This window comes from Pimephales promelas, chromosome 8, assembly GCF_988280905.1.
Source record: "Pimephales promelas chromosome 8, fPimPro1.hap1.1, whole genome shotgun sequence".
In the NCBI taxonomy this organism is placed as follows: Eukaryota; Metazoa; Chordata; class Actinopteri; order Cypriniformes; family Leuciscidae; genus Pimephales; species Pimephales promelas.
Genome location: NC_142776.1, coordinates 6,979,924 through 6,992,784, shown reverse-complemented (window position 1 = coordinate 6,992,784; position 12,861 = coordinate 6,979,924). Strand labels below are relative to the sequence as shown.

Genomic DNA, 12,861 nt, shown 5'->3' with positions numbered 1-12,861 from the left:
TTGCATGAATATTTACTTTTTATATTCACATTTAAAACACAATACTGTTCAGATGCACAGATGAACAAATGATGCAGAACACATAATGTCCAAGATGAAAAATTGCCAGCTTTATTATGAACAACATTCCAGTTTAACAAGTGAAATACCTGCTAGAATTAGTTTTTTTTGTATGTTTATTTACACGTATTTCTGAGACGCTGACAGCAGAAACTACTCTTCAGAAATCAACAACATCCATTTTTAAATCGACTAATTTGAGTAAACATCTGGTCTGATATGATTCAGATGATAACTTATTACATACTAAATCTGATGATGTCAAATGTAAAAATCAGAGGGTCAGGTTTTGGAGGCAGTGCTGACTACCAGGATTTCGTTTTTTTTTAGTTGTTGTTTTTTAGCCTGACAGGAATAGAGGGTTTTCCTCTGCTGTGTATCTATTATGGCAATGTCAAAAATATTATGTACAAATTTAAAATGATACAGAATAATACATTTAAATCTTTAGTTACAAGTACAGTTATGAGCATTGTGACGATTGTGATATTCCACAACTTGCCGTCATTGCGATACTATTTGTTGGAAAAGTGCAGAATACTTTGTACAGAACACTGAACTGCTTGACAGAACTGAAAGAAAATAATAAATCTGCCACGCCTAACAGCTGTAAAAATAAGACACTTGGGAGAAAAAAAAAAAAAAAAAACCTTTCCAAAAATAAAAATCTCAGTGAAAGAAAATATACACAGTGTGCAAATGACTTGGCATAGACAGACAGGGGAAAAAGGGGGAGCCCCATTAGAAAACAGTCCGTTGCGCGTAATGGGATTGCGTTGATGAGAAAGGATGACGTTAAGATCCATACACATCCACACGTAATTCACTGACAAATTCACCTCGGTTTCCTCTCTATACAACACAATCATTTTTTTTTTAAATTATTAGCAATATAATATATTTTCTTGAACTTCCTTTTTTCTATTGTTTTCTTTTTTTCCCCCCCCATATCGACTATGGGAGGTGAAGTCTGTAGTCCTCAACTGTACGGCAGACGGGAAAGGGGCGGGACTTCCTGTTCTGTAGCTTAACAGGAGGTCGAGTGGCATGTGTCAGCAAGCTTTCCCAGAGTAGGCTGGTGAAACTGAAGGGTGAACGTGAGTAGTGGTTATATATTCTGAGGCGTTGAGGGGGCGTGGCTTTACCGAGTCGAGGATAGCACGTGACCCGGTACCCAGCCCTCTGCAGCAGGTGATTGGCTGTTTGCAGGTCGGTAAACCAGGCACATGTTCTGCTGATTGGACGCCAGGATCTGCACCGTCTCACCAACCACCACGCAGATCTCGTCCTCCTTCACGGCATTGTAATCCTGCAGCACTAGCACCGAAGACAGGCCGTTACACTCCCCCTCGTCCAGCTCCTGGAGGACAAAACCACACACACACACAAATAAAACATTAGTCTAAACATTCACATTATGAATACACAATTGGTCAAAAGTTTTTTTTTATGTTGTTGAAAAAAGTCTCTTATACTCACCAGGGCTGCATTTATTTGGTTAAAAATATAGTAAAAAACAGTATTGCTAAATATTATTGAAGGGAATTTAAAGGGATACTCCACTTTTTTTTTTTTTTTTTTTGGAAATATGCTCATTTTACAACTCCCCCAGAGTTAAACTGTTGAGTTTTACCGTTTTTGAATCCATTCATCTCCGGTTCTGGCGGTAAACCTTTAAAGCCACACTATGCAGGATTTCCGTCAAACTGTGAATTGTCAAACTGTGACCCCTAGAGTCGCTGTGGAGTACTTGTACAGTGTCGTCAATAGCACTTACAGCCTGATTCCCTCCCCTGTATACCGGTACCTATTCAGTAGGATGTAAGCTGTAACGAGTGGAAATAAGGTGTGGCCCCTTTAAGAGCTGTGCCATGTTGAACTGTCAGCAGTCTGTATTGTATGCTCCTCGAAGACGCCCAACATTCAACCCAAAAAAAGTCATATAACCATTGCAATAACTTCGAAGCTATTCAGTTAAAAGGTAAAAAAAAAAAACTGCATAGTGCTGCTTCAAACGCATGTCCTTCTTCATATGGCCGAGCGCTTCAGGACAAATCAGAACAAAAGTCTGTTCCTCACTGTCTCCGCCAGAGCCAACCTTGACCTTCGACTGGCATGAGAAATAAATAGCTGGGTGAAAAGCTTCGCTTCGAGACACTTAAAAATAAAAAGTAGCGAGTGGCTCCTGCAGTCTGGTATTCAGTGACAGTGTGATTTATTAGGGACACAGAATACAGGGTGTGCCAAGGCCAAGTGACAAGCACACCAGACTGCGGCGAGAAGAAAAGACTGAAAGAGAGAAAGTAGAACGGAAGAAAGAGACCCTGCAGAGAGAAGAGAAACAGGTACAGAACACAGGCAGAGCTGGAAAACGTCTCGGTTACGTATGTAACCCTCGTTCCCTGAGTAGGGAACGGAGACGTTACGTCAGAAGTGACGGAGATTGGGGGTTTCGCATAGAAAGCCAATCCTCTTCGAGTATTAAAACACGAGCCAATGGCATGCAATGCCTTGGGGCTGCGGAAATTTGCATAGCGTACTCCGCCCTACTCCGTGAGTATAAAAGGAGGAAGTGAACGCAACCGCAGTATGTCTTCGCTGAGGAGCCAAGACTGAACTCGGCCTCTACCCAGCGATACAGCAGAAGTGGCAGGGAGACGTAACGTCTCCGTTCCCTACTCAGGGAACGAGGGTTACATACGTAACCGAGACGTTCCCTATCGTAGTCACTTCGAGTTACGTCAGAAGTGACGGAGATTGGGGGTCTGTGCCATCACGCCATCTTCAAGCTGTCTTCCAGTGCCCTGCGAAAGACTGAACCCCCGAGCCTTACCTCTTTTTTTTTTTTTTTTTTTGGGGATCCGACTTTGACACAGGATTACCAAGGTACACTGGGAACATATCCCGAAGGGGACATGCTACCAGCTGCCTACCGAAGGGAGGACTTAAGAATACACATATGGCCACATAGGAACGCATATGGAACACTGGAGTACCAACCGCAGGTGGCTACTGATTTAAACTCCAGGGGTGGCAGATGGCTTGCCAAGGGAAGACACATGCTCAGAGAGGCTTACAGTGGATAATACACATGAGACGGTTACCATGGGGAACCGTGCGCATGGAGGCACCTAGCTAGCATCCAGAGCAACGCAGTGGTGCCCGCATCGTCGGTGCTGGAGGACTCAAGACTTCAATGGAAGAACTGAGGAAATATCGCACTTATCCAGTCCGGGGAGTGGAGTGGCGAGCAAGCGAAGACACCTGAGCGGATCCAGAACTGGCCGAAACGAGTACGTGAGAGGATACCGGCTCAATTCGCAGATTATAGAATCTGGCGAAGGTGTTGGGTGTCGCCCAGCCTGCAGCTCTGCAGATGTCTGTTAGCGAGGCGCCGTGCGCTAAAGCCCAAGAGGAGGCTACACTCCGAGTGGAATGGGCCGTCACACCAAGGGGGCACGGAAGGCCTTGCTGCTGGTAAGACAAAGCAATGGCATCCACTATCCAGTGGGACAGCCGTTGCTTTGAGAGAGCCCTTCCCTTCTGGCTCCCCCCATGACAGACAAAGAGCTGGTCTGAGGTCCTGAAACACTGCGTTCTGTCGACATAGGTGCGGAGAGCACGTACCGGACAGAGCAGTGCCAAGGCTGGGTCTGCCTCCTCCAGGGGCAGCGCTTGCAGGTTCACCACCAGGTCCCGGAGGGGAGTGGTAGGAACCTTGGGCATATATCCAGGCCGGGGTCTCAGGAATACGTGAGAGTAAGCCGGCCCGAACTCCAGGCACACTTCGTCAACAGAGAGTGCGTGCAGGTCCCTTACTCTCCTGATGGATACCAATGCAATCAGGAGTGCTGTCACATAGGACAGGGCAAAACTCTACCGACTGCAAAGGCTCCAGGGGAGGCCTCTGCAGAGCACCCAGGTCTACTGAGAGGTCCCCAGAGGGCAGGAGGGGAGGGAGGCGGATTTAGCCCCCTCACTCCCCTCAGGAACCTGATGACCAGGTCATGCTTCCCATAGACTTACCTTTCACTGCATCATGAGACGCGGCAATGGCCGCGACATAATCCAAAGGGTGGAGGGCGACAGCCTGCGCTCCAACCCCTCTTGCAGGAAGGAAGCATGACTCCGATCGAACATCTCCGGGGGTCTTCTCAGCGAGAAGAACACCAATTGACGAAGAGGTTTCACTTCAACGCATAAAGGTGTCACGTGGACGACGCTCTTGCGGAAGTGATGGTTGCCGCCACCGCAGGTGGCAGCGAACTCAAACCTGCCTCGTCCCGTCCTGGAGCCACACGTGCAGCCTCCAAGATCGGGACGAGGGTGCCACAGAGTGCCCCGTCTCTGAGAGAGTAGGTCCGGTCTCAGAGGAATAGGCCAAGGAGGTGCTGTCGCGAGGAGCAAGAGTTCGGAGAACCACGTCTTGGTGGGCCAGTAGGGGGCTACCAGCAAGACCTGCTCCTCGTCCTCCTTGATCTTGCACAACACCCGTGCAAGGAGGCTCACTGGGGGAACGCACACTTGCGTGGGCCCCGTGGCCAGCTGTGCGCCAGCGCATCCGAGCCGAGAGAGCCGCGGGTCAGAGAATAACTGGGCGCAGTGGGACGAGTCCCGAGAGGCGAACAGGTCTAACTGTGCCTCCCCGAACTGGTCCCAAATCAGCTGGACCGACTGGGGATGGAGTCGCCATTCGCCGGAGATGGGACGGGCCCGGGACAGCTCGCGGCTGCCCGATTCCGGTCTCCAGGAATGTAACTGCACGAAGGGACCTCAGGTGCTTCTGACTCCATATCAAGAGGTGGCGGGCGAGCTGCGACAACCGGCGCGAGCGTAGACCCCCCCTGGTGGTTGATGTACGCTACTGCCGTAGTGTTGTCTGAGCGGACAAGCACATGCTGGCCCTAGAGCACGCTCGGAAGCGGTGCCGGGCGAGCCGTACTGCCAACAGCTCGAGGCAATTGATGTGCATGAGGCGCTGGGCTCCTGTCCAGGAACCGGCGGCTGCATGCCCATTGCACATGGCACCCCAACCCGTGGTAGACGCATCCGTGGAGACAACGAGATGCCTGGAAACTCGCTGAATAGGGACCCTGTCCGTAAAAAGCTGAGGTTCGACCACGGGAAGAAGGATCGGCGGCACGTCGGAGTCACTGGAACTCGGAGCGAGCCGCGATGCCATGCCCACCTCGGGACTCGATCGCGAAGCCACAGCTGAAGCGGTCTCATATGAAGCAAACCGAGCGGCGTTGCCGCGGCCGCGGATGCCATATGCCCCAGGAGCCTCTGAAAAGTTTCAGTGGAACCGCACTCTTGCCCTCGAACTGTCGAAGACAAGCCAGCAGTGAGTGCGCGCGCTCGTTCGTGAGCTGCGCGGACATGGCGACCGAGTCTATCTCCATGCCGAGAAAAGAGATCCTCTGCACGGGGCAAAGTTTGCTCTTTTCCCGGTTGACCCGAAGGCCCAGACGGGCTAGGTGCCGTAGCACCAGGTCTCTGTGTTCGCAAACCTGAGCTCGAGAGTGTGCTAGTAACAGCCAGTCGTCGAGATAGTTCAGGATGCGAACCCCGTGTTCGCGAAGGGGAACAAGGGCTGCCTCGACGATCTTCGTGAAGACGCGAGGGGACAGAGCTAACCCGAATGGGAGAACGGCGTACTGGTATGCCTGGCCCTCGAAGGCAAACCGAAGAAACGGTCTGTGTCGAGGGAGAATGGAGACATGGAAGTACGCGTCCTTCAGGTCGATCGCTGCAAACCAATCCTGATACCGAACACATTCGAAAATGCGTTTGGCCGTGCGCATTTTGAACGGTAGTCGATGGAGAGAACGGTTCAAAATGCGCAGGTCCAGGATCGGTCGTAACCCACCGGTCTTTCTTGGGGACAATGAAGTAGGGGCTGTAAAGCCCGGACCTCACCTCGGCTGGAGGGACCGTCTCGATTGCACCCTTCGCCAGCAGGGTCGCAATCTCCGCTCTCAAGACTGGGGCATTGCCACCAACCATCGTGGAGCGAACTCCCCTGAAGCGGGGAAGAGACCGTGCGAACTGAATCGCGTAGCCGAATCCGATCGTTCTGATGACCCAGCGGGAACCCCGGGAAGCGCTAGCCAGGCTTCCAGGAAGTGAGCCAACGGGGTCATGCGAACCACAGACGTCCCCCCGGAGGGGCAGCGAGGCGGGTCGACCGGCATGCGTGCAGGAGTTACCCCGTCCGGATGCACCGTCGAAACCCGCTCCCCGACAGAAGAGACCAGGGAAGGCAGAGCGTTCCACGGGGGTCTGTTCTGCCGGGGGTCTGGCGACAGAGGGGGAAGGGATTGGCGTAGCCCGGGGACGACACACGCACCCTTCCGCGCCCTCCGAGACAGAGAGGAATGAACGGGGCGACGCACTGGACGTCGTGCGCGCTCATTCCAGTCTGTGTGCTCAATGACAGTGTCAGCTTTTCCTCAACCAGCTCAGGGAGCTAGCTAGAACAAAAGATTCTCCACCGGCCCTCCACCGGGGAAGGAGGGGCCCTGCCACCGCCTCCTGAGAAAAACCATGACACTATCACTGAGCGGCCCGCCTCAGGAACATCGCTTCGCCTGGCATCTAGCGGGGCATGCGGCCTGAGGGGGGGCTCTTTTCTTGGGACGCTTACCTGTGGCCTCCTCCGCGACGCGAACCGGCTGAAGGCTGCTGCTGGGGCCGCGTGGGAGGGAAGGGAGCCGCAGGGGGGCGTCCTCGGCGGCGAGCTGGCGGAGGCGTCCGAGCCGACGGCTGGTTGGAGGCAGCAGCTGGCCGTCGGGGCAGAGAAACCGCCTTCGTCTGCTCCTAGGCGGTCGAGAAGTGCTGGGCAAAGTCCTGGACCGCACCGCCGAACATTATGATGCTCCTGGACCACAGCGGTGGGCATCACCTGACCAAGGGAGCGAGCGACCGCCTCCGTGACCCGTTTAAGGACAAGGTAGGCGACAGGCTCGCAGCTCGCTTGGTCCGTCACCTCCTCGTGCACATTCCTGAGCAGCTAGCTTTGTAGGTGCTCATCATATGCAGGGCGGAGGCTGCCTGTCCCGCCGCTCTACAGAATCGCGCCGCCATAGACGACGAGAACCCATAGGCTTTGGAGGGGCATCTGAGAGCAACCGCCGGTTGACCGGGGGAGCCCCAGCGTACCCACAGACAGCCGCATCGCCGAGGGGAGGAAGGGCGGGGAACTAAGCACGCTTTTTTTTTTTTTTTTTATTTATTTATTTATTTTTTAGTGCGTGTCAGTTCCGCATGCAACTCGGGGAAAAAAGGAAATTGGGGTTGGCCGTGGCCGTAAGGCGGCAGCGTTACCCAAAAACCAATTATTCAGCCGCGAGAGATCGGGGAGGGGCGGAGTTCCACCCCCACCCGATGCTCACGGACGCCCGAGATAGCACGGCCATCATCGCGGGATCAGACACGGCGGCGCTGACGCTCCCGAGGGAGGCAACGCGGCCGCATCCTCACTTCCCGAGGAGTCAAGCCCGCCTAGTGATGCTGTGATCGACATCGCATCATCATCTGGAGCGCTGCCCGAAGCAGCCGGTGCCACCGAAGAAGCAACCGACTGAATCGAACTAACGCTCGCTGGCTCTCGCACTGAGGCGGGAGGTGTGGCCCGAGGAATCGTCGGGGCTTATCCCACACCATCACCGTAAATCACCAGGTCCCCGGGTCGACGGGCCCCCTATGGAGGAAACCGATCGAGCGGGGGGGACCGGGACTCTCACTCAAGTGAGATCATTGAGTCTCGACCTCAGTGTAGAGATGGTCATGTTCCCACAGAAGGAAAATGAGTCATCCACGAACGCTGCTGCTGCATGCTGAAATGCCCAGGCATACAAAGCAGCGATCGTGACCATCAGATGACGACAGAAATCAATCACACCCAGAAGAGCACGGGCGAACCGTCTTTAAAAAGACGTGCGCGTGCAGCTCTTTCAATGAGAGGAGGAAATTCACTCTTTCAGCGCTGAAGCGACCAGGGAGAAGCGCAAAGTCTGGCAGACCACTGCTCAGATCGCAGGCGATGCAGAATCTCGCTGGGTACCGCCGTCACACCAACACTGAAGAGGACGCTCGTCTCGAAGAGTCTTGAACAGTGCTTTCAGGAGTGAAGAGGTTCTCTTGGCTCCGAAGCGAAAACATACTGCGGTTGCGTTCACTTCCTCCTTTTATACTCACGGAGTAGGGCGGAGTACGCTATGCAAATTTCCGCAGCCCCAAGGCATTGCATGCCATTGGCTCGTGTTTTAATACTCGAAGAGGATTGGCTTTCTATGCGAAACCCCCAATCTCCGTCACTTCTGACGTAACTCGAAGTGACTACGATAGGGAACTAGGCCATTCTCCCCACTAAGAATAACTAGCAGGAACCTCTCCTCCCCTCAAAGACAATTAGACTGGAACTTCACAGCACTGCAGCACGGACACATTCAGTTCAGCGCATGCACACTGCAGAGACTAGTGTACTGGGATGGAATTGTGTTTCATTACATATATCTGGCCTAGATGACACGCTAATTAAAAAGGTCTGGGAAACTAATTGGATTTGTTAGATAATACACAATACTGTTTAAGCACAGAATCCAATTGAGATAATTGGTCTCTGTTTAGGGTGATTACTTCACACTAGAGCTTTTGGTGTAGTGGAAGTCAGTCTGAAGGATCACGTGACAATGAAGACTGGAGTAATGATGCTGAAAATTAAGCTTTGTATTACGGGAATAAATTAAGAGGCTTCTTTTTTCCTTTTGAACAGCAGCATACATATTTTTCAGAAATCAATACCTATTACATGTATTATAAATATATGAAAAATACTATCTGGAACATATTTACTTGCTATTCATTTTTTTTTTTTTTAAGAATTTGTGGTTAATCTCATGATTTCTGAGCAGTGTTTAGAAAGCAAGATGAAACAGTAATGGTAATTTAAAATATTTTAAATATATATATTTTTTTTCTTTGAACTTTTCCAGTGATCCAGTGATGTTTTAGAATCTTCAGACAAGGGCATCTTTTAGGTCCTTTTCTTCAGCAAACATTGATATGTTATCAATTTGATTGATTAATTGCCATATTAATTCAATAATTTGCTTTAAAACTTTTTAAAACTATTTAAAAAATAGCTAACTGATATGCTATGTAGATTGATGTAATATTTTTGAATCATGCTCACCTCTGCATGTTTATTGGGGTTGTGGGCGGGGCTTCCATTGGGGGCGGTGTTGGGTTTGAGGGGGGTGGAGGGGTGAGAGGATGAGGAACGGCTGCTATTGGACAGCTGCCTGGTCAAAGATCCTCCGCTCTCTTTCTTGTGGTATTCCTGTGGGTTCTGAAGAGCTGATCAGAAAAAGATGAGCAGCAGGTTATGAACGATCCCGGAAATAAAAATTAAATGAAAAAGGATATAACCAGCATTGAGATCTGCTTGTTTTTTGTTCAGCAACTACCCCAAATCCCACACCCTGAACCCTTTTATAGTGCGCTCACCGGTGAGGAAATTGATCTGCATGTCCAGTAGTTTTTGGATGCTTTGGACCCACTCTTTCTTGATGTCGATGTTAGCGGCCTGTAACGTCAGTCGTTCAGATGAACCACGACATAACAGCACAAACCTACAGGGGTCGCTGTCTGCATTTTCCTCCAAGCTCAAGAAGTTCACCTGCAAAGGTCAACACAGACAAAAAGTTGCACAACATAAATAGTTATTTGTGACCGTGGATCACAAAACCAGTCACAAGTCGCACAGGTATATTTGTGGGAATAGCCAACAGTATATTGTATGGGTCAAAATTAAAGCTTTTTCGTTTATGCCAAAAATCATTAGGATATTAAAGATGTAGTTCACTTTAAAAAAAACTTTTGCTGATAATTTACTTGTCACCCCATGTCATCCAAGATGTCTACGTCTTTCTTTCTTCAGTCGAAAAGAAATGAAGGTTCTTGATGAAAACATTCCAGGATTTTCTCCATATAATGGACTTCAATGGGAACCAAACGGTTCAAGGTCCAAATAAGAGTTCAAAGGGCTTTAAATGACACCAGACGGCGAATAAGGACCCATCGAGTTACGACTCGAAAAAAGATTTATTCATTTTGATGAACGAGTTTGAACAGGAGAGTCACGAACGCGCATCACAGAACAGAGCAAGGAGAGCATTTGTGCTTATAAAACTTAAACTTTTTTATTTATCTTTTAAATCACCAATCGTTTCGCTCGATAAGACCCTTATTTATTGTCTGGTGTCATTTAAAGCCCTTTGAAGCTGCATTGAAACTCTCATTTGGACCTTAAACCATTTGGTTCCCATTGAAGTCCATTATATGGAGAAAATCCTGGAATGTTTTCATCAAAAACCTTCATTTCTTTTCGACTGAAGAAAGAAAGACATGGACATCTTGGATGACATGGGGGTGAGTGAGTGTTTTTAAAAGTGAACTACTCCTTTAAGTAAAGATCATGTTACATGGAGATATTTTGTAAATTTCCTACCGTAAATATCTCAAAAATAAATTTTTGTGAGTGGATGCAGCAATCAATGGAAAGCTTATTTATTCAGCTTTCAGACTCACAGATCTCAATTTCAAAAAATGTACCCATGTGACTGTTTTTGTGGTCCAGGGTCACTTTTATTTGCTCAACTTGGATCAATTTGTCCTGAAATGTACCTTGATGCTCTTTTTAAACTGGTACCCTGGTGTAGACGAGCCTTTCCGAAGCAGCTCGCTGAAGATGACGATCTGTTCGAAGAGGAACACTCTGCGCTCTTTACTGCGGGACAGGACGCCAGAGTCCTGCTCTGTCACAAAGAACGTGTCCTGCTGCAATAACTTTCCCTGAGCTGTCAACTTCCCCTGTGCAAAGACACACAAGCAATCCTGAGCACACATCCAAGCGCACACTTCTGTTTCTGTGATCTTCTAGAATCTAGATCAAGTCAAGATACCTGGGAGCGGTTAGACTGTGTGGACATGACCTGTGTCTTTGTGACTTTATTTTACTCTTCAGTTTACTCTTTTTGGATGCAATTGTTCAGAAATTCCCCTCGATATAAAATAACAGCAGTTTTCATGTCTTAGGCCATCAATGTGTACCATGAGACTTAGACCTAAGTGCAAAAATGGAGGCTCTAGCCCCTTCCAGAGCTGAGATATCGAAACTCAAAAATTCGTCCCGAAAAAAAAAAACGACAGTGGTACCCCTTACGTTTTTTTTTTTTTGGGCGAAAAATTAAGTTTCTCCAATCTTCCCAAAACTCTGGATTCTGATAGAGGGCCATGAGACTTAGACCTGAGTGCAAAAATGGAGGCTCTAGCCCCTTCCAGAGCTGAGATATCGAAACTCAAAAATTCGGCCCGAAAAAAAAACGACAGTGGTACCCCTTACGTTTTTTTTTTTTTGGGCGAAAAATTAAGTTTCTCCAATCTTCCCCAAACTCTGGATTCTGATAGAGGGCCATGAGACTTAGACCTGAGTGCAAAAATGGAGGCTCTAGCCCCTTCCAGAGCTGAGATATCGAAACTCAAAAATTCGTCCCGAAAAAAAAAAACGACAGTGGTACCCCTTACGTTTTTTTTTTTTGGGCGAAAAATTAAGTTTCTCCAATCTTCCCAAAACTCTGGATTCTGATAGAGGGCCATGAGACTTAGACCTGAGTGCAAAAATGGAGGCTCTAGCCCCTTCCAGAGCTGAGATATCGAAACTCAAAAATTCGGCCCGAAAAAAAAACGACAGTGGTACCCCTTACGTTTTTTTTTTTTGGGCGAAAAATTAAGTTTCTCCAATCTTCCCAAAACTCTGGATTCTGATAGAGGGCCATGAGACTTAGACCTGAGTGCAAAAATGGAGGCTCTAGCCCCTTCCAGAGCTGAGATATCGAAACTCAAAAATTCGGCCCGAAAAAAAAACGACAGTGGTACCCCTTACGTTTTTTTTTTTGGGCGAAAAATTAAGTTTCTCCAATCTTCCCAAAACTCTGGATTCTGATAGAGGGCCATGAGACTTAGACCTGAGTGCAAAAATGGAGGCTCTAGCCCCTTCCAGAGATGAGATATCGAAACTCAAAAATTCGGCCCGAAAAAAAAACGACAGTGGTACCCCTTATGTTTTTTTTTTTTGGGCGAAAAATTAAGTTTCTCCAATCTTCCCAAAACTCTGGATTCTGATAGAGGGCCATGAGACTTAGACCTGAGTGCAAAAATGGAGGCTCTAGCCCCTTCCAGAGCTGAGATATCGAAACTCAAAAATTCGGCCCGAAAAAAAAAACGACAGTGGTACCCCTTACGTTTTTTTTTTTGGGCGAAAAATTAAGTTTCTCCAATCTTCCCAAAACTCTGGATTCTGATAGAGGGCCATGAGACTTAGACCTGAGTGCAAAAATGGAGGCTCTAGCCCCTTCCAGAGCTGAGATATCGAAACTCAAAAATTCGTCCCGAAAAAAAAAAACGACAGTGGTACCCCTTACGTTTTTTTTTTTGGGCGAAAAATTAAGTTTCTCCAATCTTCCCAAAACTCTGGATTCTGATAGAGGGCCATGAGACTTAGACCTGAGTGCAAAAATGGAGGCTCTAGCCCCTTCCAGAGCTGAGATATCGAAACTCAAAAATTCGGCCCGAAAAAAAAAAACGACAGTGGTACCCCTTACGTTTTTTTTTTTTTTGGGCGAAAAATTAAGTTTCTCCAATCTTCCCAAAACTCTGGATTCTGATAGAGGGCCATGAGACTTAGATCTGAGTGCAAAAATGGAGGCTCTTGCCCCTTCCAGAGCTGAGATATCGAAA

General features: G+C 48.7%; 1 protein-coding gene across 2 annotated transcripts in view; it reads right to left on the bottom strand.

Moving 5' to 3' along the window:
- Positions 1-88: 88 nt before the first annotated feature.
- The window catches only part of kalrnb (kalirin RhoGEF kinase b), a 123,669-nt gene continuing 110,896 nt past the window's right edge, over positions 89-12,861 (bottom strand). For both annotated transcript variants that reach the window (XM_039689247.2, XM_039689248.2), the window contains 4 exons: positions 10,750-10,935; positions 9,571-9,742; positions 9,257-9,420; positions 89-1,420 (listed from right to left, as the gene is read on the bottom strand). In XM_039689247.2, the coding sequence (XP_039545181.2) occupies positions 1,202-1,420; positions 9,257-9,420; positions 9,571-9,742; positions 10,750-10,935 (741 nt within the window). In that variant the 3' untranslated portion in view covers positions 89-1,201. The remainder of the gene's footprint in view (positions 1,421-9,256; positions 9,421-9,570; positions 9,743-10,749; positions 10,936-12,861) is intronic.